A 27,047-nucleotide genomic window follows, 5' to 3' on the forward strand; every position below is an offset into this window, starting at 1 on the left:
GCACGCCGCTACCCACTACAAGACGATCATCTTAGTGGCAGATGACACCGACGTTCTGATCATCAGTCTTCATCTCAGCAGAACCATCGATAGTCAGCTCTTCATCAGACGAGGAACAAAGGTTCGAGTCAGAATGATCGACGTTGGAAAGTTGGCTGCGGTATTGGGGTCTGGAGTTTGCAGTGCATTGCCAGGGCTTCATGCATGGAGCGGGTGTGACACTGTGAGTGCTCTTGCTAGCCAAGGAAAGATAAAGGCTTTGAAGCTTGTGCAAGCGAATGAGCTGTATCTTCAAGCATTCACAGATCTGGGATCTTCGTGGAATGTACCAACAGACGTCTTCAATAGCATTCAGGCCTTCACGTGTCAGCTGTACGCCAAGAACACGAAGATCGTCGGTGTTAATTCGCTCCGTTATCACATGTTCTGTGCAAAGAAGGGCCAGATCGAATCTGGACAATTGCCGCCTTGTGAAGACTCCTTGATGCAGCATACGCTTAGGGCCAACTATCAGGCGGCTATCTGGCGACGCAGCCTTGAAAACCTACCAGACGTCCCAACACCATCAGCAGGACATGGTTGGGAACTCGATGATGGCGGTTCGCTCACAATCTGATGGATGGCGGGTCTACCAGCTCCAGATGTCGTCTTGAATCTCATCTCATGCACATGCAGAAGGACGTGTCGACCGTCAGATTGCTCCTGCATACTGAATGGGTTGAAGTGCACTGTTGTGTGTAAGCTGCAGGGATGCTCCAACATGGTGCAGGATGATGCTATCGTGGCTCAGGATGCCAATGACTCTGATGGCGACTCTGATGATTAACTTTGTGTGCACTGTATATTGTATAGCATATGTTGTTCTCTATTATAATGCAGGCCAAATTGCCTGAAAATCTTTATAGACAGATAAACGGTTTAGCAAAATGTATAATTTGGAAGATCATACCGGTGTTATTTGACTAAAACATGACATGTTCAATGATACCTCCGCTTGCTTATTAGGAATATACATCGTATGGTGTTAAAATCAGCTCCATACGTCTTTCCAAACTCTAGTAATGAATAATTAATATAATTGGCGGCCATTTTGAAATCCAAGATGGCCACCAAAGTGCAGATTTCCTATGTAACAATTTCCGCCTGCTTATTAGATATCGTATGGTGTTAAAATCCTCTCCGTACGACATTCCTAACTTGCGTTATCGTCAGAATAGATAATGCCAGCGGCGGCCTAAGTCATTTTATGCCTCTTTACATTTATTTGTTGTAAACTCGTGGTGGATGATATGTTTTAGTTTTTGAGTTATTTTTATAGACAGATAAACGGTGTAGCACAATGCATAATTTGGAAAATCATACCAGTGTTGTTTCACTAAAAAAAGTACAAGTCTAATAATAAAATATTGAAAAATATATGATTTTTTTTCGATAATTGATTTTTATAATAATTAATCTAAAACAAAATGCTTCATATTATTTTTTATTTAGACGGTACACATCGGACGTATATTTAGTCGTCAACCGCACATCGATAGCTAGTATAGAAGTCCAGATACACGTGCAACAATGTACCCCACCAAATGGGCATTTTCGAGCTGGGTGGTTTCAAAGATGGCGTCCATCCGGGCACTAAGCTACCGTTCTCAGATGTCCATCACACCTTTTCTGACACTTGAGACATTGGTCTAATGGAAAATCATAATGAGAATTACTCCCCCCGCCGGAGCATTACTTTTGGTCTGGCTCAAGGACTAGTAAAGAGATCAGTAGTCACCAGCTCACCACTATCGCTTGTGGTGCTCGCTTTAATCAGCCATATTAGAACCTCCCCCTTCCGGTTGTTGTTGTTTTTTTTCACAGCCTCATGACAATGGAGCAGAGTAACTTGCCGATGTGAAATGACAGTACAGTGAAATGCCGATGAACCCACAAACGTTCGTTAATTATAATCTATCGTCGTTCGATCGTTTTTTTGTTTGTTAGTTTGCGTTCGCTTCTCGTTCCTTCGTTTTTTCGTTCATTCCCCAATTTCGTTCGTTCGTTTTCGTTCCAGCTTTCGTTCTATGGTTCATTCTTAATTTCGTTCGTTGTTTTTTTTTTCGTTCTTTTGTTCGTTTGTTTTCCTCCATGTAATGTTTAGCGACGCTCGTACGTTTGTGGGTGCCGCCCTGACTAAAGACCGGATAGTCCGAGTTCGCGGGTTTCACGGATATTAACTGTCGCCTCGTCCACAAGACAAGGTCCAAACGATGCTGCCCGTGGAACGATCATCGATTGATTATACCGTGTATTAGTAAAGCGACCAAGGCCTTGTTTCCATTGGAAGCCGTTTCTGATTAAGGACGTGCGGCCTACTCGGTGAGGCTGGTACAGTGTCACGTGTGGCGTCCTGCGCTGGTACAGTGTGATACAGTAATATTTATTTAATGTGAGCGGGATATAACTGTCCTGGTGTTTATACATAGGCTCCTTTCCTCCTTCTGGTGAACCGTGATCGGGTGAGAGTTGTTATGTGTTTGCCGAACGGACAGCTTGAGGTTCCGACGTGGAGCTCGGGCAGGGTGGTGCCGGTGGTTAAGCCGGCTGTTCCGTAGGGGCGGAAGGGCTTGGATCGTTTGTTCGATGTCATCGAATGCTTCGCTGCTACTACTACTAGAGAGGATTTGGTGCTTGTCACTAACCCCAAAGCAGCCTATTTCAGTTTCCTGCAGGAATGTGCGCAGTTTCTTTTCGACTGTTTCGATGGAGTGCTTAAGCCGCTTGGCGAGCGCTCTACAAGCTGCTTGGCAATGGAACACACCTCTGGAGTAACATGATGGCCTCCCTTAAGATGTCAGTTTTAGAATTTTCGATCGTTACAAAATTTGGCATGTATATAAGGCTGGTTAAATTTTTTTTCCTGTTTATCACTTTTTTTCAAAAAAGTGGGTAGGGAGGGTTTTTTTTTTTTTTTTCTCCCCCTTTCCTTCTTTCTTTCTTTTCTTCAGAGTGAAATTTTAATGGATTATTCAACGCACAATATGTTTTTTTCTTAAATATACTTGATCGGACATACATGATGAATCATGTTTATATGATTTCTAAACTAGTAAACCTTCGTATGTACGCACTGATACGATTCAAATAAAGAAACCTATGTCACATTGAGTTCTGTTTACTTTTAATATTTGCTGATACATATAACAATGGTAGACCAAAACTTCGGCTTTTAAGAATAATGTCCGGTTGCCAAACATGTATCTATCAGCAGCTATTGCCATAGCATTCATACATATTTGACTAGAATTCCTCACCACGAAATATCACCTCATGGTACCGGTACATGCATATTGAGCAGTTTGGCAGACATGAAAGAGGACATAAACCACATCTAAAGAATGTCTGATTCGCGTTTATACATCTATCTATCAGCAGCTACTGCTATTATACTATAGCACTCAGATGTATCTATCTATCAGCAGCTACTGCAATTATAGCACTCATAGATGTATCGATATATCAGCAGCTACTGCTATTATAGCACTCATAGATGTATCTATATATCAGCAGCTACTGCTATTATAGCACTCATAGATGTATCGATATATCAGCAGCTACTGCTATTATAGCACTCATAGATGTATCTATCTATCAGCAGCTACTGCTATTATAGCACTCATAGATGTATCTATCTATCAGCAGCTACTGCTATTATAGCACTCATAGATGTATCTATCTATCAGCAGCTACTGCTTTTATAGCACTCATAGATGTATCGATATATCAGCAGCTACTGCTATTATAGCACTCATAGATGTATCTATCTATCAGCAGCTACTGCTTTTATAGCACTCATAGATGTATCGATATATCAGCAGCTACTGCTATTATAGCACTCATAGATGTATCTATCTATCAGCAGCGACTGCTATTATAGCACTCATAGATGTATCTATCAGCAGCTACTGCTATTACAGCACTCATAGATGTATCTATATATCAGCAGCTACTGCTATTATAGCACTCATAGATGTATCGATCTATCAGCAGCTACTGCTATTATAGCACTCATAGATGTATCTATCAGCAGCTACTGCTATTATAGCACTCATAGATGTATCTATCTATCAGCAGCTACTGCTATTACAGCACTCATAGATGTATCTATCAGCAGCTACTGCTATTACAGCACTCATAGATGTATCTATCAGCAGCTACTGCTATTATAGCACTCATAGATGTATCTATCTATCAGCAGCTACTGCTATTATAGCACTCATAGATGTATCTATATATCAGCAGCTACTGCTATTATAACACTCATAGATGTATCTATCTATCAACAGCTACTGCTATTACAGCACTCATAGATGTATCTATCAGCAGCTACTGCTATTATAGCACTCATAGATGTATCTATCTATCAGCAGCTACTGCTATTACAGCACTCATAGATGTATTTATCAGCAGCTACTGCTATTACAGCACTCATAGATGTATCTATCTATCAGCAGCTACTGCTATTATAGCACTCATAGATGTATCGATCTATCAGCAGCTACTGCTATTATAGCACTCATAGATGTATCTATATATCAGCAGCTACTGCTATTATAACACTCATAGATGTATCTATCTATCAACAGCTACTGCTATTACAGCACTCATAGATGTATCTATCAGCAGCTACTGCTATTATAGCACTCATAGATGTATCGATCTATCAGCAGCTACTGCTATTATAGCACTCATAGATGTATCTATATATCAGCAGCTACTGCTATTACAGCACTCACAGATGTATCTATCTATCAACAGCTACTGCTATTACAGCACTCATAGATGTATCTATATATCAACAGCTACTGCTATAATAGCACTCATAGATGTATCGATCTATCAGCAGCTACTGCTATTACAGCACTCATAGATGTATCTATCTATCAACAGCTACTGCTATTACAGCACTCATAGATGTATCTATATATCAGCAGCTACTGCTATTACAGCACTCATAGATGTATCGATCTATCAGCAGCTACTGCTATTACAGCACTCATAGATGTATCTATATATCAACAGCTACTGCTATTGCAGCACTCATAGATGTATCGATCTAGTAGCAGCTACTGCTATTATAGCACTCATAGATGTATCGATCTATCAGCAGCTACTGCTATTATAGCACTCATAGATGTATCTATCTATCAACAGCTACTGATATTACAGCACTCATTGATGTATCTATCTATCAACAGCTACTGATATTACAGCACTCATAGATGTATCGATCTATCAGCAGCTACTGCTATTATAGCACTCATAGATGTATCTATCTATCAGCAGCTACTGCTATTACAGCACTCATAGATGTATCGATCTATCAGCAGCTACTGCTATTATAGCACTCATAGATGTATCTATCTATCAACAGCTACTGCTATTACAGCACTCATAGATGTATCTATCTATCAACAGCTACTGCTATTACAGCACTCATAGATGTATCTATCTCTCAACAGCTACTGATATTATAGCACTCATAGATGTATCTATATATCAGCAGCTACTGCTATTACAGCACTCATAGATGTATCTATCTATCAACAGCTACTGCTATTATAGCACTCATAGATGTATCTATATATCAGCAGCTACTGCTATTATAGCACTCATAGATGTATCTATCTATCAACAGCTACTGCTATTATAGCACTCATAGATGTATCTATCTGTCAACAGCTACTGATATTATAGCACTCATAGATGTATCTATCTATCAGCAGCGACTGCTATTATAGCACTCATAGATGTATCTATATATCAGCAGCTACTGCTATTACAGCATTCATAGATGTATCAATCTATCAGCAGCTACTGCTATTACAGCACTCATAGATGTATCGATCTATCAGCAGCTACTGCTATTATAGCACTCATAGATGTATCTATCTATCAGCAGCTACTGCTATTACAGCACTCATAGATGTATCTATATATCAGCAGCTACTGCTATTATAGCACTCATAGATGTATCTATATATCAGCAGCTACTGCTATTATAGCACTCATAGATGTATCTATATATCAGCAGCTACTGCTATTATAGCACTCATAGATGTATCTATATATCAGCAGCTACTGCTATTACAGCACTCATAGATGTATCTATCTATCAACAGCTACTGCTATTATAGCACTCATAGATGTATCTATATATCAGCAGCTACTGCTATTATAGCACTCATAGATGTATCTATCTATCAACAGCTACTGCTATTATAGCACTCATAGATGTATCTATCTATCAACAGCTACTGCTATAATAGCAGTATTCATGTATCTATCATCACCTACTACTACATGTAGTGCAGCGCACGTTTAATTTTTGACTTGGAATCCACAGCAATAATGGGGCAGGCGGCGATGATAAACAGGATTTTTTTTTTAACCAGCCTAATGCTCAATATAAATATACAAGAATGTGTTGTTAATTTTGCAAAAATTAATGTATTTTAATAATTACAAGCTAATTAGTTGTGCCTGTACATGTAGGAATATTCCAATAGGCAGCACACACAAATTATGAAATCAATTAAAACTTCATGTGGCAAGTCAAGAATAAGCCTGGGTCATGTCGGAGTTTACGGGCGTAAACTCAAAAATTTCTAAAAAGTAATTTTATTCAGTTAAAAACAATAATTACACATGATACATACTAGCAATAAGGGTTATTAAATGTTGGAAGGACTTAGCCTCTGGAACAGTCTGCCTCCAAATAAATTCATGCAGGTATGAGGTGAATAGCGCATCCGAGGTACCAAACTGACGGCGAATCTTGCGCTTGGCCCTCATCCACATGTTTTCCACATTCTGTGTGTGGACGTCTTGATCCAGCGGGTTGACGAAGTTCTCCTGGTGTATGATTGTGCTGTGCGTGTAGATACCATGTGCCCAGTCATCAACATTGTTGTAGGCGCGCCAGCCATCAGTGATAATGTGAGAACCTGGAAGGATCCATTGGAGGGTGAGGTCAATAAAACCACAATGGACATTACATCGAGGGCAAATACAATAATTCTCGATGAGTCTGCGACGTGCACAGTGCACACCACTTAATAATGTCAGGTATTAGAGCCAAAGAAGTGATATTATGATCCTCCGCGACCATAGCGTTATCATCTAAAATTTCATCTTGTGGCACAATAAAACGAGGAGCTGGGGGACGACCGCCTGCCATAACTGAGTGCTCAAATTGAACGGATCAATATTTTTAAAAAAAACTAATCGTTTTTAATCAAGTAAAACAAATAAAATTACTTTTTAGAAATTTTTGAGTTTATGCCCGTAAACTCCGACATTACCCAAGCCTGTTAATTTTTTTTGTATCAAAAGATGCGCAAGACTCGAAAGAAGAAGAAAAGAAAAAAAGTCATGAAAAGCCGTGATGTAATCTCCAACGGTTGCAGAGAAATCACGGAATTCATGGAGGAGTGCCCATGATGCCCCCCTAGTCCTTTTAGGGTTGAGGCTTCACTCAATTTGTGTTGAGTTGCTGACGACGCCATGCTTGCCAATTGTGTTGGCAAGAGTGAGCAGACATTGGGATGAACCCACACCAGTCGGTGGTGAAAGTTATTTATTTAATCTCTCGACGGAACATTTGGGGCTTGCACTGTGGCAGGGAGGTGGGGGTTTTTTTTATACAAGTTACCCATAAATTCGTACACAACTTTTAGACCCAGAATCGATTATATGTTGTCATTTCTGACAACTTTTCTATATTGCAATATCGCGGCAACAAATTGACGAAGAAAATACGAATATAAATTGCCCCCTTCCGACGAGAAACAGCCAATCATGGAGCAGCGCTGCATCATTTGATCGTATAGGCCATAAATTATGGGCAACTTGTAATATGATCACATGATGTAGCGCTGCTCTGTGATTGGCTCTTTCATCGATCCTAGGGTTTGGGTCCTCCCCCAGTATCCTAGGGTTAGGGTCCTCCTCCAGTATCCTAGGGTTTATGGTGCTCCCCCAGTATCCTAGGGTTTATGGTGCTCCCCCAGTATCCTAGGGTTAGGGTTCTCCCCCAGTATCCTAGGGTGAGGGTTCTCCCCCCAGTATCCTAGGGTTAGGGTTCTCCCCCCAGTATCCTAGGGTTAGGGTTCTCCCCCCAGTATCCTAGGGTTAGGGTTCTCCCCCCAGTATCCTAGGGTTAGGGTTCTCCCCCCAGTATCCTAGGGTTAGGGTTCTCCCCCCAGTATCCTAGGGTTAGGGTTCTCCCCCCAGTATCCTAGGGTTAGGGTTCTCCCCCCAGTATCCTAGGGTTAGGGTTCTCCGCCCAGTATCCTAGGGTTAGGGTTCTCCCCCCAGTATCCTAGGGTTAGGGTTCTCCCCCCAGTATCCTAGGGTTAGGGTTCTCCCCCCAGTATCCTAGGGTTAGGGTTCTACCCCCAGTATCCTAGGGTTATGGTTCTCCCCCCAGTATCCTCGGGTTAGGGTTCTCCCCCCAGTATCCTAGGGTTAGGGTTCTCCCCCAGTATCCTAGGGTTAGGGTTCTCCCCCCAGTATCCTAGGGTTATGGTTCTCCCCCCAGTATCCTAGGGTTAGGGTTCTCCCCCCAGTATCCTAGGGTTAGGGTTCTCCCCCCAGTATCCTAGGGTTAGGGTTCTCCTCTCAGTATCCTAGGGTTAGGGTTCTCCCCCCAGTATCCTAGGGTTAGGGTTCTCCCCCCAGTATCCTAGGGTTAGGGTTCTCCCCCCAGTATCCTAGGGTTAGGGTTCTCCCCCCAGTATCCTCGGGTTAGGGTTCTCCCCCCAGTATCCTAGGGTTAGGGTTCTCCCCCAGTATCCTAGGGTTAGGGTTCTCCCCCCAGTATCCTAGGGTTAGGGTTCTCCCCCCAGTATCCTAGGGTTAGGGTTCTCCCCCCAGTATCCTAGGGTTAGGGTTCTCCCCCCAGTATCCTCGGGTTAGGGTTCTCCCCCCAGTATCCTAGGGTTAGGGTTCTCCCCCAGTATCCTAGGGTTAGGGTTCTCCCCCCAGTATCCTAGGGTTAGGGTTCTCCCCCCAGTATCCTAGGGTTAGGGTTCTCCCCCCAATATCCTAGGGTTAGGGTTCTCCCCCCAGTATCCTAGGGTTAGGGTTCTCCCCCAGTATCCTCGGGTTAGGGTTCTCCTCTCAGTATCCTAGGGTTAGGGTGCTCCCCCCAGTATCCTAGGGTTAGGGTTCTCCCCCCAGTATCCTAGGGTTAGGGTTCTCCCCCCAGTATCCTAGGGTTAGGGTTCTCCCCCCAATATCCTAGGGTTAGGGTTCTCCCCCCAGTATCCTAGGGTTAGGGTTCTCCCCCAGTATCCTCGGGTTAGGGTTCTCCTCTCAGTATCCTAGGGTTAGGGTTCTCCCCCAGTATCCTAGGGTTAGGGTTCTCCCCCCAGTATCCTAGGGTTAGGGTTCTCCCCCCAGTATCCTAGGGTTAGGGTTCTCCCTCCAGTATCCTTGGGTTAGGGTCTATCCCCTCCCATTTGGGTTTGTTATCGCACTGTATAAACAACCTTATCTATGTCCCACCCCTTGACCAACTGGCAAAGAGCCCCATTTGCTCTGTATTTGTATATTTGATATAATCGATTGTGGGTCTAAAAATTGTTTGAGATTATGGGCAACTTGTAAACATTGTACGAATTCATAGGTAACTTGTAATATGATCACATGATGTAGCGCTGCTCTATGATTGGCTCATTCTCGTCGGATGGGGGTAATTTCTATTCGTATTTTCTCTTTTCATAATTTTTTGCCGTGATAATGATATTACTATATCGAAAAGTTGTCAGAAGTGACAAGATATAATCTATCCTGGGTCTAAATATTGTGTACGAATTTATGGGCAACATGCAAAAATTTACCAGGGAGGCTCAATTACACTTTAGTTTGTACAATGAGCAGTGGGTTGACCACCTACAACAGGAAATTGGGCGGGGGTTACAATATGTACTCGCTAACAGAATGGTGGTGTTGTTCTCATGTTAATTGCAATATCCTTTAGTGGGTGTCAGAAGGTAGAAGTAAACCCGACCATAGGTCTGGGTGTTCGCCCTCTTTTTACTCGGATCATGTTTTGATGACCAAGTGGTGATATTGTGTGCTTCCGCATGTTGACCAGAAACATGCCGTGGCGTGGCCCATCACACTGCAGTCGGGAAGACTCTCCCGTGCCTTTTCAATTCTCCTTCCTTAAAAACATGGACATCTTCGTGGAAACACTAACTGGTACCAGCTTTGAGCTTCGTGTTTCTCCCATGGAGACCATCTTTAATGTGAAGGTGAAGATCGAGATTCTGGAGGGTGAGTGAAATTACTGTAAACTTTAATTTTTTTTATTTGATCAATGCTGTACTTTGTAATGTCTCCGTATGTCCATATGCTCTGGGTGAATCGCCCTCAATTTGTCAAACCCATTGATGTCACATTCGTGCTCCTCACAATGTCCATGAGGGCTTTTCACGCAATGGTCGCCGCATTCGAGAGTGCTCTAGTTGGATGGCTTTGAAGTTGCCAACTTTTCAGCTCCCAGGAAAAGTGAATTAAATGTATTTTCATAATTATAACGGCACTTGTAGAGTGCATAGTCTCTCCTCGCATGCTCATTCTCATAAAAAAAAAATACCATTGTTAACTGAACATGACACTATTATGGCCCACTGCTATTATGGGCCATTTTTTGTATGCCAAGTCAAGGCTCGTATAAGAGATAACACATGGGAACGTATCATAAAGGGAGCGGGTGACAAGACGGAGTGAGAGACGGAAGCACAACAACGATAGGGAACAGGGACATCAGGATATCTGTGGAATAGAGAGGGCTGGGGTAGAGTACACGGGATAAACAAGATGGACACGACAGGGGATTTCAGGAAAGAAAACACGTACTGTAATTTGAAGAAGGTGTATTAACGGGGGTAGAAAAGATCAAGGTTTTGGATGGAGGAAGATATGACATGGTGGTGAACAGCTGTTTTAAAAACCTGAAGGGAAGAGTGGGATTGAAGAGAGTGAGGGAGTTTGTTCTAGAGGTGGGAGAAAAGAGGAATGAAAGAGTGAAGGTGAGCAGAGAGTCTTGATTTTGGCAGTTTCACCAGAAGAGAGTTTCTGGCAGGCCTTATGCTCCCTGCTGGAATATTTGGGAGACAGAACAGGGGGAGCATATACACGTATCATCCGTGCACCCTATTATGTCACAAACATTGCCATTATCCATAGTTTTATTGGTCCTCTACCGGTGTACACCGGAGGGGACTATAGGTTTGCACGCCGTCAGTCTGTCAGTCTGTCAGTCTGTCACGCAAAGAACAGTTTTCCAGACTTTTTTTCTAAACTCATAATGCTAATGATTTAAAACTTGGCACATGGTTTCCTCATGATAAGTTACAGATCAAGTTCGAACTTCACGACGTTTCGATCATTTTTGACAAAGTTATGGCACTTTGAACTTTGGGAATTCTGATGATCCTTAACTCTGCCATTTTAAGTTTTAATTTCCTATAAAAAAGATTTTCTCTGCAATAATAGGACCGAGTGAGATAAAATTTTCACCGGAGAGGGGACTCTGTCTGTTGAATATTTTAATGGTAATTATGATGTCACAGGTCACGTGGTTCGGCCGCCATATTGTTTTTCATGAAAACACGAAAACCCCTTTTTCTCTGCAATGGCTGAACAGATCGAGGCCAAACTTTGCAGGCAGAATCGCATACCCATGTCAAACAAAAAGGTCAGCGAGCATGATGTCATGCGGCACATGGTTTCAGAGTTATGACGTTTTTAAGCATGAACTTTTAAAACCGAGCTCCTCCATCATTTTTGATCCAATCGAGGGGAAACTTCACAGATCTGTTCAGCATGTCAGTCTACTAAAATGTCCTTTTGGAATTTGCGATAGGGCACGTGGTTTGGCAGATATCGTTAAGTAAACGAAAAAAAAGAAGAAAAAAAAAGAAGGATATCTCTTGAATCGCTCGTACCTCAGACCGTGAGTTGGTAATTATATAATTCACACAGTGCAATACGTGCAGGCCGCTCCACGGAGCGACCTTGCGGGCTTATCAACGAGGCGTGGCGTGACACGCATGTGTTCAGCATACCTCAGATCAAGTTTGAAAACCAGCATCAACCGTGCATAAATTTGCATATTCGATCATTTTTGACAAAGTTATGGCACTTTGAACTTTGGTAGGGGACATTTATTGCAGCGCAAGACTCGGAATGCTTGTTGATTATTGATCGATTATTAGGATATTTAACGACCACTTTTGAACACCTCAAGGCTAAAAATGTGGCATGTGCGAAGTTTCAATTTTTTTTGTTGAGCGGCTTCGGAGAAAATATGTCCAAATTTCTTCCTTTAATTCAATATGACTGCCATACCATGTGACCTTTGACCTCAGACCTATCAATTATATATTCTCTAAGGAGTTCCTCTTATGTTTAAAGTTTTGCATTGATCAGATAAGTGGTTGCAGAGAACTATCTAACCCTAACACAGTCTATATACCCCACAAGTGTTACCAACATGACCCATCCTGCTGCTTCCCTGGCGTTTTCCAAGGGTGTTTCTAATAACAAAAGTAATAACACCACTGATGATAATAGCATAATATTAATATTATTCCCCAAGGGGTTTTGTGACTTGCGATATTGTCCCCTCCCTCCGCCCTAGCCTTCACCACCCCCGACACCCTCACAGAAGTAAATTTTATTACAGGGAATTCAGAATGGTGAGACACGGTCTGATCTTTTCAATGACCTGATCTAACATAAGTAATAGTAATAATAATTGGCAATAATAATAACGATAATAACATGACTCCCCCTGCCGCTCCCGTAGCGGATATACTAGTAAATTTATAATGCAGAAAGGACGTCGGTGTGTTTCAAAATTGGCTTGGGAAACCGCTGATATTCTCACCTGTGTTTGCTGGAATCGCTACCGAACATCATGCAAGTGCATTTGCTCCTTGAATAAACGCATGGGATTCGCACAGACATTGCATTCGGTGTATGACCAGCTAAAGCTTCTAAATGTTCTTGTGTTCCCTGAGAATGATGACCTGAAGTTGAGTGCCTTCCGCAGGCATTCCTGTTTCTCAACAACATCTCATCTGGTGCAACACTGAGCTCCAGGACGATTACTGCCTCCAAGATTACAAGTATGCTTCTTTAGGACGAATATGAAAATCCAGTTTATCCATATCTGTTTTATCAGTCTTTCCTGTTGCTTTGTCAACACAAAAAAAAAAAAAAACCACCTTTAGAGGCCATTTTTCCTCGCAAGCGGGGGTTGGCCTTTTTCGGGAACCGTGGTAGTTGTTGTTTTTCGGTCCCCTTTTTGAAGCAATGTTTTACGGCCGGATGCCCTTCCTGACGCCAACCCTTTTTTTTTTTCTTTTTTCTTTTTTTTTGTATACAAGATCGAGGCTCGTGAAAGAGCGAAAAACAACAACTACCACGGTTCCCGAAAACGTTTAACGCCTTTAACGACAAACAGGGAATTGCCAGTGAACTGGTACTCAATTAGCCGACCTCAGAAGGATGACAGGCTGAGTCAACCCCCCTGGCGTTAATTCAGCGATCGACCGGGTTTCGAACCCAGGATCCTAGGATCCTAAGCTGACACCCTAGCCGCTAGCCCAACACCAGGGTGTTGCTTGCAGGTGTTGCAGGTGTTGCCAGGGACCAGGGTGTTGCAGGGTGTTGCCAGGGTGTTGCTTTGTCAACACAATTAAATAAAAATAAATTCCAGCCTCTTCCATGCAAAAACAAGCTCCATGTCCCCTTCAGCCTGAGATACACCTGACCTAGATTTTGTTCACGACACTCCATTCTAATAACTAGCCTGGTGTTGGCTTAGCGGTCAGGGTGCCGGCTTGGGATCCTCACTAGCCTGGTGTTGGCTTAGCGGTCAGGGTGCCGGCTTGGGATCCTCGGATCCTGGGTTCGAATCCAGGTCGATCGCTGAATTAACGCCAGGGGGGTTGACTCAGCCCGTCATCCTTCCGAGGTTGGCAAATTGAGTACCAGCTTGCTGGGATGAATGATCCCGGTGTGTACCCCGATTTAGAATAGGTACACCGTATCCCTGCGCATCGTAAGAGCGTGACCAAGTGTTGGCGTCAGGAAGGGCATCCGGCCATAAAAACATTGCCTCAAACAGGGAACCATGATTGTCATGGGGCCCGCAAGGCTAACCCCTGCTCTAGCAGGGAAAATGGCCTTAAAACGATCATTCATTCATTCATTCACTCCATTCTAATAACTCCTACAGAGATGAGTCACATTATTAGAATCACTAATTGGTGAACAAACTTCTAAAAAAAAAAAAACTTTGTTTGAAGTTATTAAACATTTTGTCATTATTTTTCAAAGAATGGTGGTGGTGGTGATGGCTGTTGCAGCTGCCAACTACATCATTATGACCACAAAACATTATAAAGTGAGTTAAAAAAGATGAGCCTTGATTTTTTTTTTTTTTTTTTTTTTTTTTTTTTTTTAAAGCAGAAGGTGCCCTATATTGCAGTTGGCAATTAGCATTACACAAACCATCATCGATCACATTTCCATATTCTCTTTTGTTACTAAGTTGTGTGGGTTTTGTAAACCAGGAGCTAGCTGTCTTGCCCATGTGATCATACGGAACGTCAAGCAATGCATAGTCTTAAAGGTCTTTGGGGGGGCCGGTTCACACTCTCGAGGCATTTTACTGAAAAACCGGCAGCACATTGGCATGTGGAAGCCATTTGTATTGTACATGATTAATTTCTCCCCAATACATCTCCTCCCTCCCCCACACCACCTCTTCACATTTTTCAGCAGCAAGTAGATGTAATGAACTATGGCTCTCTTGCGAAGATGTCATTACCTCCGCCACCGAAGGTGGACGGTGATTATGTTTACACATCTGTCTGTCGGACATTAATCAGAATATCTCAAAAAGTTATCGACGGATTTGGACGACATTTGGTGGACAGGTTGGGGAAGTCAGTGATAAGGCCTAAATGATTCGACTTTGGTGTAGATCAACATCCGGCCTATCGGTGGGATACAAATTTTGAACTGTTCAGCCTGATGGTGGTATGCACTCTACCTACTGCCATTCACGTTGTTATTGTTGTTGTTATTATGTATTATCTGACTAATCGGACTGCTTTATTCCATGGTATAAATATATGGAGATATTGGACAACCACATCATGTGTCCCTTTAACTGCGAAAATAATATTTTAAATCCAGGAAACTAGTGCATCAATTTTTAGCTTACCTGTAACGAAGTTCATGGGAGATTATGCGATGGTGCGTCGTTCGTTCGTCAGTCCATCTGTAAACACTTGCAACTTCTTCTCCGAAACCACATGGGATTGTGACCAAATTTGGCACAAATTATATTTGTTGTGTTGTGACTAAAGTTTGTTCACGGCATTAAAAAAAATCGCAGTCTAAGGGGGTTTGCCGGGGTCAAAGTGGATCTAGGTTTGATCCCCCAAAATATGAATTTGCTTTTTCCTCTGAAACTACACACACTATTTCGATGAAACTTGACCACAACCTTCATCCCCCATTATGTGCCGAGGTGTGTTCACGGCACTAAGAAAATCGAAGTCTGAGGGAGTCTACGGGGCGTCAAAGTGGGTCCAGGTTTGACTCCCCAAAATAGGTATTTGCATTCTTCTCTGAAACTACACACACAATTTCGATGAAACTTGACCACAACCTTCACCACCTGTGCTGTACCAAAGTTTGTTCACGACATTAAAACAAATCTGCCTGTTTAGGGGTCTATGGGATGGTTTCTGTTCTTGTCCGTCCATTCGTGTGAGTAACGTTCCTTTCCATCCATTGGTTAGACAGTTGGCCTGACTCAACCGACAATTGTAACCTGAAAAATCATACGGCCACAATTTTAGTGTGATGCGAAGCCATATACCTTTTCGGGGCTGTCATAATAACAATCGCCATGCCCTCCCTTTGTTTTCCATTCAGTGTAAAACAACCAAAGTGACTGGTAAAAGGTTCAACAAATATCGAAAGGTTGTAGCCGATAGGTGTCATGGGCTGTGTGAAGGCCACTGTACATATATGCCTTTGGCTTCAGGCCTCTGGTGTCAACCTCTGGACCAGTGAAATACCTGAGCTATATAACCATGACATATTATATGCACATAGGCAGTGGGTATGTTTTTGCTTCAAACTTAGGTTGTTTTTTTGGGGGTTTTTTTGGGAGCGTTTGAGGCAGCAGCCCAAATAGCTGTTGTTGCTTGTACACTGCCCAAATAACTGTAGCATTCTCTTAAGCAAGAGCTTTTACCATGGAGGTTCCTTGCATCCTAGCTGTGCAATAATGATTGAAAAGCATTATTATTTACTTTTAACAATGTGGAAATATGCATCAGGAAGGAAATCATTAGTTTAGGATCGTTTATTGGCACAATTCGGCTGCTAATGGTCATTTGAGAGTTGCATTTCCATGAGGTTTCTACATATCTCGGATTGTAAGTTGGACATGCGATTTTGATGAGCCATGACGTGTAGGAGCCATACTGTTGCTGTTTCGATTGTGGTTTCTGTTAAGACAGTGGTGACATGATGGTGGGTTGGATAGGGGATGTGAAAGAGTTAAATATTCCACTGTTTCCATCAGGTAATGAAGAAATATGTAATGATTGATGTGGGAATGCCCTTGTGGTTTGATGAGTGGGAGAAAAGATTGGACAGAGTTGGGGGGGAGGAGGGGGTTGAGGACTTTTGGTGGTACGGGAGTGGTTGAGGAGTTGGGGTAGGAGGGGGTTTAAAGGCTGGAATGTGGAGGGGAATGAAACCTTAGGGTTGGTAGGGGGATGTTGAGGAGCTGGAGTAGAGAGGGGCCCCCCCCCCCCCCGGGGAAATCCTGCAGATGTGACACCCAGTTTAACGTCCATCTGATGGACGGCAGGCAGAGCTTCACAGCAGTTCCCACATTTGTTTTCCGGGCATCTACAGACGTCTCCAGACAGTGTTCATGCCTTTATTTAATTTCCTCACGCTTTACAACTAAAATGCGATAAACTCTGCAAGCTCTTAACCTGAGCCGAATTTCAACATTGAATCTGCGGAATTGAACCTTACAGCATTTCCGACTACAGAAATAAGTGTTAATTTGTTCTCTGGGTGTGTCTGGGTGGATGGCACAGATTAACTCCACCAAACACCAAAACGTCAACCACAAATATTTATTTACCTTTAAATAGAGTTCTTTAAAAGTGAAATTTGAGTACGGATTGTCGAAATTCAATTCACCACAGAGCGCGCACAAAATGTCATTCTATGCCTTGCCAGCTAGAGCTCAACATGGTGGAGTTCCAAATACGAGGTTTGATTCGGTCAGAAGATATTTTTTGATTGGTATAATTTTTATAGTTCTATTATTATAACTATATTGGTGCAATTTCGGTCTTTGCACAAAAATGTGTAACATGCAATGTGGTGTTAAAAAACAACTACATATCTAAAAAAAAAAAAAAAGGGACACTGTCTAATGTATTGCCATGGCTTGCAAGAGCAGTTTTTAAAGAGTACACTTGCATTAATTATCTTCATAAAAGGGGTGTTTTAAGTTGCGCAAAGACCCAGTTTTCATTAATGCACTCTTGGAGTTCCCTTGGTATGCATGCAAAGTTTCGGGCCACAAGGTTTAATGGTTTTGGAGTTATGGAGGAGACACACTGACTGACACATTGGCACACACTCTTATTATGGTAGATAGATATCTTTAATAATTGTTGAGATTTTGTTTGACTGATGCCTTTGCTGTGAACTTGCCAGTGTTGCAGATGGTGCAACAGTGCGTTTGGTCCTGGCTATGCGAGGTGGCCCTGTGAACACACGACGTGGTGAGCCGACTGCAGTTGCACCACGCTATTTTGCAACCACTGTATATCTTCAATTTATCGATTATGATTGAAAAGCATCATTGTTGATCATTTTGTGCCTTTTCTTTCAGTTGCTTTGGAAGATGTGCAGATTCCATACTTTCCGGAGAGCCCACCTCTTGAGATGAATCCCAAACTTGCGTTGCTTGTTCTGCAGCAAGGAGACCAGATTGACTTGCTTCGAGTGGTAGATCGTGGAGATGGCACATTGTCCCCACTATCGGAAACCTTTGGGTATTATTCACATCAGGGTCATTATTTATTTCCATGTGGACGCGAAGTGGAAAGTGCAGTTAAGCAATTGGTTCACTTCTGTCTCCATGAAATTGGTTCATTGTTTGTCCGTGTTTACACATGTCAGTTTATGACCAAGGAACAACTTGATATCACTTTCGTGTTGCATCTGCATACGAATCAGAAAACGAACCTGCAGTTTACTTTGGCTCTGAATTTATCCTGATTGCACATGCGTAGAGAGGAGTGAGATATATGTATATACCTTTTTTTTTCTTGCTGTTTTCTAAGGACGTCAATAACAGACGCAAGCAGGCACAGATAGTACGGCAGATAGGTGAAATATTTGGGAGAATTGTGACTGATGATACAAGCACGAGAGTTGGCACACAGTTAGAGTATGCCCTAAGGAAGATATTTGGCTAGAGGGCCATCGCAGATTTGTCCTGTGACAACAATGGCGGCCATTTTTCAAAATGGCCTCTATTGCTTGTTATTTTACATATATTTGGTACATTACTGTGTATAAACAGTTGTTGTGGTCATACAAGCTTGACATTTGGCACATAATTAAGACCCCTAACTGTAGGTTATCATATATTTGTCCTGTGACAACAATGTTTTCAAAATGACCGCCATTTATGTGGTATATTATGGTGTATGGTATATGGTATATTAATTTGTATAAACGGTTGTTTGAATCATGCAAGCATTGTATTTGGTACACAGTTAAATATTCTGACTATTAGAGTCATCACAGATGTGTCCAATAAAAATGGCGCCCAATTTTTAGTACGGCAGATAGGTGAAATATTTGGGAGAATTGTGCCTTTCATGATACAAGCACGAGAGTTGGCACACAGTTAGAGTATGCCCTAAGGAAGATATTTGGCTATCGGCCCATCACAGATTTGTCCTGTGACAACAATGGCGGCCATTTTTCAAAAAAGGACAAAATCTGTGATGGCCCGATAGACAAATATCTTTCTGAGGACATACTCTGACTGTGTGCCAAATGCCATGCTTGTATCATCAAAGGCACAATTCCTGCACCTATCTGCCATACTAAGATAACAAGCGTTATGCCTAGGTTCCCCGTCGGTGAAGTGATGTGAGTTGACAAAGTGGAAGACGCAGAAATCATGCTATGATATGATATTTCGCTCACAAGGTTCAGACATACATGGAGGCGGCCATCTTGGATTTTGACGTGGCGACCCAATTTTCAATAGCGTTCTTCCTTATGCCTAGATACACCCACACACCAGATTAGAAGTTGGTACTTCGCTTATTTTTCAAGATATTCATCTCACAAGGTTCAGACATATATATGGTGGCGGCCATCTTGGATTTTGACATGGCGACCCAATTTTAAATAGCGTTATTCCTTATGCCGAGATACACCCACACACCAAATTAGAAGTTGGTACTTCGCTTATTTTTCAAGATATTCATCTCACAAGGTTCAGCCATACATGCGGTGGCCATCTTGGATTTTGACGTGGCGACCCAATTTTAAACAGCGTTCTTCCTTGTGCCTAGATACAGCGACGCACCAGATTAGAAGTTGGTACTTTGCTTATTTTTCGAGATATTTCGCTCACAAGGTTCAGACATATATATGGTGGCGGCCATCTTAGATTTTGACGTGGCGACCCAATGTTCAATGGCGTTCTTCCTTATGCCGAGATACACCCACACACCAAATTAGAAGTTGGTACTTCGCTTATTTTTCAAGATATTCATCTCACAAGGTTCAGACATACATGGCGGCGGCCATCTTGGATTTTGACGTGGCGACCCAATTTTCAATAGCGTTCTTCCTGATGCCGAGATACACCCACACACCAAATTAGAAGTTGGTACTTCGCTTATTTTTCAAGATATTCATCTCACATGGTTCAGACATACATGGCGGTGGCCATCTTGGATTTTGACGTGGCGACCCAATTTTAAACAGCGTTCTTGCTTGTGCCGAGATACACCCACACACCAGATTAGAAGTTGGTACTTCACTTATTTTTCAAGATATTTCGCTCACAATGTTCAGACATATATATATGGTGGCGGCCATCTTGGATTTTGACATGGCGACCCAATTTTCAATAGCGTTCTTCCTTATGCCGAGATACACCCACACACCAAATTAGAAGTTGGTACTTCGCTTATTTTTCAAGATATTCATCTCACAAGGTTCAGACATACATGGCGGCGGCCATCTTGGATTTTGACGTAGCGACTCAATTTTAAACAGCGTTCTTCCTTGTGCCTAGATACACCCACACACCAGATTAGAAGTTGGTACTTCGCTTATTTTTCAAGATATTCATCTCACAAGGTTCAGACATACATGGCATCAGACATACATGGCGGCGGCCCTCTTGGATTTTGACGTCGGTTGCACCCACACACCAAATTCGAATGCGGTCCTTCGCTTACGCCCACACGCAAACACGCCCGCACGCACGGACGGACGGACGGACACACGGACGGAGGGGAAAACCATAGTACCCCTTTCGCTCCGCTGTGCGACGGGGGACAACTAATGCAATGTGTCAAATAAGGTGGTGTATAAGACTGCATGAACAGCGGTAAACTTCCGGAATTTTCTTTCTACGACCGTTAAAGTCTCCATTTTATTTTTGAATTATATACTTGAGCACTAAAACACAAATCGCATTTTTGCGAATTATATACTTGATTAAAAGCCCAGAAAGTAGCAACACTGCTGCGTAACCCACATTTACAATTGCATTTTAACAAGCATCTGTGTTCATGGCATGTTACAGCGAAGGTTCTTTGTACGGGCTGTGCACTGGTACACCGACTGGAGGATCTGACATTGGGAAGGCAAAAGCAATGCGAACAACAAAGGGACAGCGTCTCAGAGAAGATGCATTGATGAAGAAAAAAATGCTTTACCTTCATTGCCAGCTTGAACTCAGATCTACAAGCAAGCGGGTGTGTGCCGTACATAAGTGAGAATGACCATGGATTTTCCCTGGTGTATATTCGATGATCCTCAAAAAACAGTCATCGGGCCCACGCTTTAAAAAAACGAGGGGGGGAGGGGGAGAGGTGGGGTGGCGGTGAGGGAAATTGTTGTAATAGGCTCCGCCTGCGTCTGTCCGTCCGTCTGTCATGCTATCTCCTAAACATTTGTGCAGAAATAAACCAGACTCTAGTTATCGTCACATGGCAAGAAAGTGTGGGAGCAGTATAATTTTGGCCCTTCCCCCTGGGGCCGAGGGTGGGGTCAAAAGGCCGGATACCAAAAAATGTAATTACTGGCACATTCTTATTAAACATTTTATAACGAAACTTTGCATTGCAATCAACATTGGGGGATGCATGAAATTTGTAACTATTCTTTTTTGGATTTGACCCCCAGTTTGTGCACCAGGGTGTGGGGACTTGGGGTCACTGGGGTCAAAACAAGATTTTTTTTTTTTTAACTTGAAGCTTGATATTTGCGATAGCATGCCTTCGCTCAAGTTACCTTCACCACCTAAGGTCTGTCTGTCTGTTTGTTTGTTTGACTGTGTACAAGATATCTGAAAAAATTCTGGATGGATTCAAACGAAATTTGGCAGAGAGGTATCGTATGTGACGAGGACAAAAAGATTAGATTTTGGTGAAGATCTGGATTCGGATCCGGCTGGTAGAATTTTAAAAGTGATTCTTCACCATTGGGAGATAGGGCCAAAAACGATACTTAACAGGATATCTCAAAAAGTTATGGATGACTTCTGACTAAACTTGGTGAATGAGTTGGTTCGGTGACAAGAACAAGCCGATTAGATTTTGGTTCAGGTCAGAATCCAGATCCGGCCAATCATTGGGATACAAAACATAGACTGTTCAGCCTGGTGGAAGTATGCGTTCTTCTGAGTGCCATTATAGTTTTAACATGCATTTTCATAACCATGAGTAAGATAATGAATGCATTTATGCTCTACTGTACAGGATTTATTGTAAATTTAACGGAAGAATTTTAAATTAATTTTGATGATTACTTTATTTGCAGACCAAGAAAGATCTACATGCCAAGTTATGTCCTCGATCTCCAATGGTTCCCTTTGGCGTTTCACCATTACCACCTTCCCATGACGGTTGCTGTTTGCTCCCCAGTCTCGATGTGCATTGCACAATTTCTCGCCCTGAGGGTCAAGTGATAAGGATGCCTGCACGAACTGCAGCATTGCCTAAATGCCTTCAGGGCACTTTGTTGGCGGAGCACGACTCCGCTGGAAACTATGTTGAGCAGTCACCGACGTCATCTTTGTCTGCTGTTTGTCGCAATGCGTCGTCACTTGAAGGCTTTGGGCAAGTTGATTCTGCGGACAGCTTGGCAGAACAACTCAGCCGTGTGAGTGTCTGTGGCACGACCAAGAAGTCTCGTTGCGCTCGTACTTCATCACAAAATGAAGAAATAGATTTTGATGGCCTCGGAGCCTCACTCGCAGGCCTGGCATTGACTCCAGCCGCCATACCTGCAAAGACTAAAAAAACGCCACACCTCGCATGTTACAATGAATCTGAAAAAACACCATTTAAAGCTGACCTAGCTGCTTGTCCTGTATTTCATAGTTCTTCAATACCCCCAATTAAAGAGCCAAAAGGACGATGTTCCATATCCGACAGAAAAAGGCCAAGCCTTTGTGGCGAGAGCCGGTACAAAATGGCTGCTATTATCAACTGTACAAGTCGGTGCAAGAATTCCAAGATACCCAGGAGGGTGCGACAAAGCTCAAACAAGGTCACCTGGTCTCCCTTACTGTCATCCACTGATCATGGTATGTGTTTGCCTCATTCAGGATGCTTTTTATTTTTATGCCTGTAAATAGAAATGTATACTTTCCAGCTATTGTGCACTATGTAGAAAATTCCGAATTTTTTTCTTTTCCTCCAGTAGCCTCAAACTCATGGAATAGCTTGTATACATATTGCTTGCAGGACAAACATGTTGGTAGATATCGTCACTATTTTGACATGAATTAAAAGACTTCACATGAGTGGTAGAAAGGAAAGCATTTTGGTGGGGTGGAGGGGCATTGGATCAGTGGGAGTCCAAGGGAGCAGAGGTGGTTATGGGCTAAAAGATATGAAGTGACTATGGACAGCACTCTTGGAGGGGCATGAGACAGACGGACACAGTGGGTTTCACAGTCTAGAGATTGAAGTGATGGTTCATCTTGAAATTTGGATGGTTAACTGGGTGTGGATTTATGGAAGAAAGCATGATGCTAGAGGGTGACAGGAGCGAGGCCAGAAACGAATGGATAGAAAACAAAAACCATCAACTTGCCTGCGGTAAACGAGCAGACCTTGGGATTCCACTTCCTGTTATGGAATCCCTGATGGAGAGAAATGGGAGAATGGGACGTGTGTGTGTGTGTGTGTGTGTGTGTGTGTGTGTGTGTGTGTGTGTGTGTGTGTGTGTGTGTGTGTGTGTGTGTGTGTGTGTGTGTGTGTGTGTGTGTGTGTGTGTGTGTGTGTGTGTGTGTGTGTGTGTGTGTGTGTGTGTGTGTGTGTGTGTGTGTGTGTGTGTGTGTGTGTGTGTGTGTGTGTGTGTGTGTTGTTTATAACAGTGTATGCTGCAAATACGTCTGATTGTGATCAGTATGATGCATTCCACCCCCATCAACCACATGTACCATTCTTCCCTGTATTTGCCCCAATCAGGTGGCACAGACTCTGGAGTTGATTGTGGACGAAGGATGTACGAGGAGTCGTCATCGCCGTCACATTTTCGACTTCCCCACGCCACAGGCCGTAACAATACTTCAAGTGAGATTCGTTTTCGTAATTTTGATTACATATCCGTGTTGAGGTCATAATACTTCAGTAGGTTCAAAGGCTCCGATGCTTCGTTTTCAATCTATCAAATCTGGGACTGATATATAAGGCTGGATTTGCAGGATTGTACGATCTGTGAGGTGAAAAGATGTCAGTGTCACTGAATGGAAGAAGATGATTTTCCCAAAGTCAACGTTAAATTGGATAATTTAAATACAGTTGCCTTTTCCTAAAAAGTATGAATGTACCACAATAGTTGAAACAAATTCGACAAACTAAACAGCATCCGGTTGAATCGCCTTTATTGTCTATTTGGTTTAACCAAGAGAAACCCAATGTACGTTATAATAGTGTCCAGCAATTGATATGTACGGAGAACTTTCTTAGCATTTATTTCTGGCTTGATGTGCAATCAACCCAGCTGTAACGAAGGCCTGTACAGCACAAGGTGTTGAGATGTGGATTCCCTCAGGCCATGCTTTGTGGCATTTCCAGACTATTGGGAATGCATTTTCAGTTTGGGCATTCAGATTTATCTTGTATCATGTGTAATCTTGTTGCTTGTTACTTCAATGATGTTGTGGAAATGGCATCTAGGGGCTAAGGTTTCATAGGGTAGACTAGTTATTTCCCATAGTAAATGTATTCGAGTAAGCTTGAGGTAATTTAATTGTGATATCAGATATGCGTCGCTTTATGAATAGAAAGATGTTGTCAACCCTCCCCAATGTTTGTCTAAAACTGCCATCCCTAAATCACCTCTTTTTCATGGTCTTTCCTTTGTAATATGGTTTTAATGTTTTTTTTTAGTGTTCTGTTAGGCCAACAGGCGTAAGTTTTGTTGGGAAACCCGAGATGACCACCCCTGACCACCAGCAACCCTGCAGGTGAGGTATGGAAAGGGTTTGCCCCCCTCACCCCCCAAAGCTGGGCGATGAGCCGCTGACATAGGAGGGACTATATATATATATATATATATATATATATATATATATATATATATATATATATATATATATATATATATATATATATATATATTGTTACAGATACGACTTTGATGGTATGGTGGGCCGAGCGGGATGGCCGCCGTATCCGTACAAGTTACCCCGATTGCACCCGGGGTTGACTAATCGCGCTATGCTAGACCAATGAAGGAAAAAGAAGACACCCGGCTGGGTTATAATGACACAATACGACACCAGGGGTTCAGTTCTCAAGACCTCCGGAGGAGGTTATATTCGTGCGGAAGGTCAGATTACAGGGACGAGAGGTACATCATAGGAAGACAGGCACTTAGACACAACCTTATATTATTCCCGACAGACCACAGAGAAACAGGACAAAAACTGACTCACACGGGGATTGATGACAAGGAAAGCGGGTATTCGATGGCCAGCACAAGGTGCACCTTGTGCTCAGGGACAGGATGGCACGGCCCAACAGATGCAGGAGGTCTCTCAGCGCTCGAGGTGGCGTCTTGTCGTCTCAAGCTGGGGGCGCATCTCTCGTCACGTCCGGCAAGCGGCTGCGTATATCCGGCGGGGAGTGACACGCCCTCGGCTCGCTAGCTCCGCCTCGTGGAATCGGCACGTTGCTTCTCATTGGGTGCGTGCGGGGGGGTTACTGGCTCCGCCCCCGACGAGGAGCTGACAGCCAGCCCCTTCGGGGTAACCCCGTGGAGCGCATGGTCTGGAGCTAATCGAGCCGGTGTGAGGACGCATCCTCCCCCGCTCCGCCGCCATCCCCTCTGTTGTTGTTGTAATTGTTGTTGTAGTTGTTGTTATTGTTGTTGTTTGGGGAAGAAGATGGGAGGAGGTATGGGAAAGGTCCTAAACTCACTACTGGTGCCATATAATCACATTCTGGTGCAACGAAGAGTCATAATTAATGGAAACGAGGCCTTAACTGACATAGATTAAGAATAACTAGGAAGATGTCCGAAAGTTGTCTACGTGTGGTGCGGTGGACCTGGGCACGACATTTAATGGGGGAATAAGGGGAAGGTCGGCTCTACTGATTGTTATTTACATGCAATGGGACTAGGGAATGGGGGACTGGGGAAAGTTGGGGAGTATTGGAGAAAATAGGGGAATATTTACAAGCGGATATGGAGGCCAAATTCCATATTCGCAACATTGCACCCTTCTCTACCCTCGGGGCGTCCCGACCCGATAAATTTTTACCTACTTTAGTGTGGCACGCAATGTAGTTCCCTCTACTATTAACTCTACCCTGAGTGCGACAGTTTTACAGATATTCACAAATGAGTAAATATGTCCCCCTGCGACGTTGCACCCTTCTCCTCACAGAAACACACCCACAGGATAACCGAATCCGGAAAGAATTCTCAAACTAAACATACAGCCGGTAGGGAGCATTATTTACAAGACTATGCTGCTATTTACACTACGATCCAGGACCTGTTTTTGGAGGAACACATGCAGATGTTATGCATAGAGAGAGCGCGCTTGCCAGCATCGATACACCAACCCACGAGTGCTCTGTGGCCGACGGCCTTTAATAACGTGCAGAGCACCCTTCCCGAGCATCAACAGCACCACCCCACCACCAATCGGTGCAGTCACCATTGTTCATTGGTATAAAAATAAATTCGACAACCCCTAACCCTGCAGGTGTCTCTTGCTCTTCTTGTGGTGCACTTGGTGGTGTTAATTAACAGTGGTTCACCTTTATGGCATAGGTGCCACGTTGACCCATAGGTCCATCCCCGGGTGGTGCTTGGCCGCAAACGAACTGCGGTCCATTGTGGGTGGCCACAAACATTGCGGTCCATATGGTGTACCGATCCAGGCAGCGAACAGCGAAAGTGCAGGCCCACAACTGCGTAGCCAGCACCTCTCTCTCCTCTCTCTCCACCCCAAAGCCAGATCCTCGGAGGTGGGAGACAAAAGAAGAAACAAGTGAGTAAGGTGGTAAGGGCGCAAAAGTGCACGCAATGTAAGGTGATGCACACTGGGGGCACATGGGAACCAGGTGAGACAGGTACGTTCCTATCGTACGCCCCCCCCCACCAGGTAACCTACATGGCCCCTCCCTTACCCCTTACTGTAT

At 43.2% G+C, this 27,047-nt stretch overlaps 1 protein-coding gene across 3 annotated transcripts in view; it reads left to right on the plus strand.

Annotated features, from left to right (window-relative positions):
- Positions 1–1,969: 1,969 nt before the first annotated feature.
- LOC144891839 (AN1-type zinc finger protein 4-like) overlaps positions 1,970–27,047 on the plus strand; it is a 57,359-nt gene continuing 32,281 nt past the window's right edge. Inside the window, exons 1-8 of one of the 3 annotated variants that reach the window (XM_078776638.1) lie at positions 1,970–2,361; positions 10,145–10,326; positions 13,112–13,187; positions 17,833–17,900; positions 18,011–18,173; positions 20,963–21,134; positions 22,201–22,969; positions 23,859–23,963. In XM_078776638.1, the coding sequence (XP_078632764.1) occupies positions 10,149–10,326; positions 13,112–13,187; positions 17,833–17,900; positions 18,011–18,173; positions 20,963–21,134; positions 22,201–22,969; positions 23,859–23,963 (1,531 nt within the window). In that variant the 5' untranslated portion in view covers positions 1,970–2,361; positions 10,145–10,148. Of the gene's footprint in view, positions 2,401–10,144; positions 10,327–13,111; positions 13,188–17,832; positions 17,901–18,010; positions 18,174–20,962; positions 21,135–22,200; positions 22,970–23,858; positions 23,964–27,047 lie in introns of all 3 variants that reach the window. The other 2 variants (XR_013623238.1, XM_078776639.1) reach the window with 2 other exon arrangements.

This window comes from Myxine glutinosa, chromosome 4 (assembly GCF_964187855.1).
Source record: "Myxine glutinosa chromosome 4, kmMyxGlut1.1, whole genome shotgun sequence".
In the NCBI taxonomy this organism is placed as follows: domain Eukaryota; kingdom Metazoa; phylum Chordata; class Myxini; order Myxiniformes; family Myxinidae; genus Myxine; species Myxine glutinosa.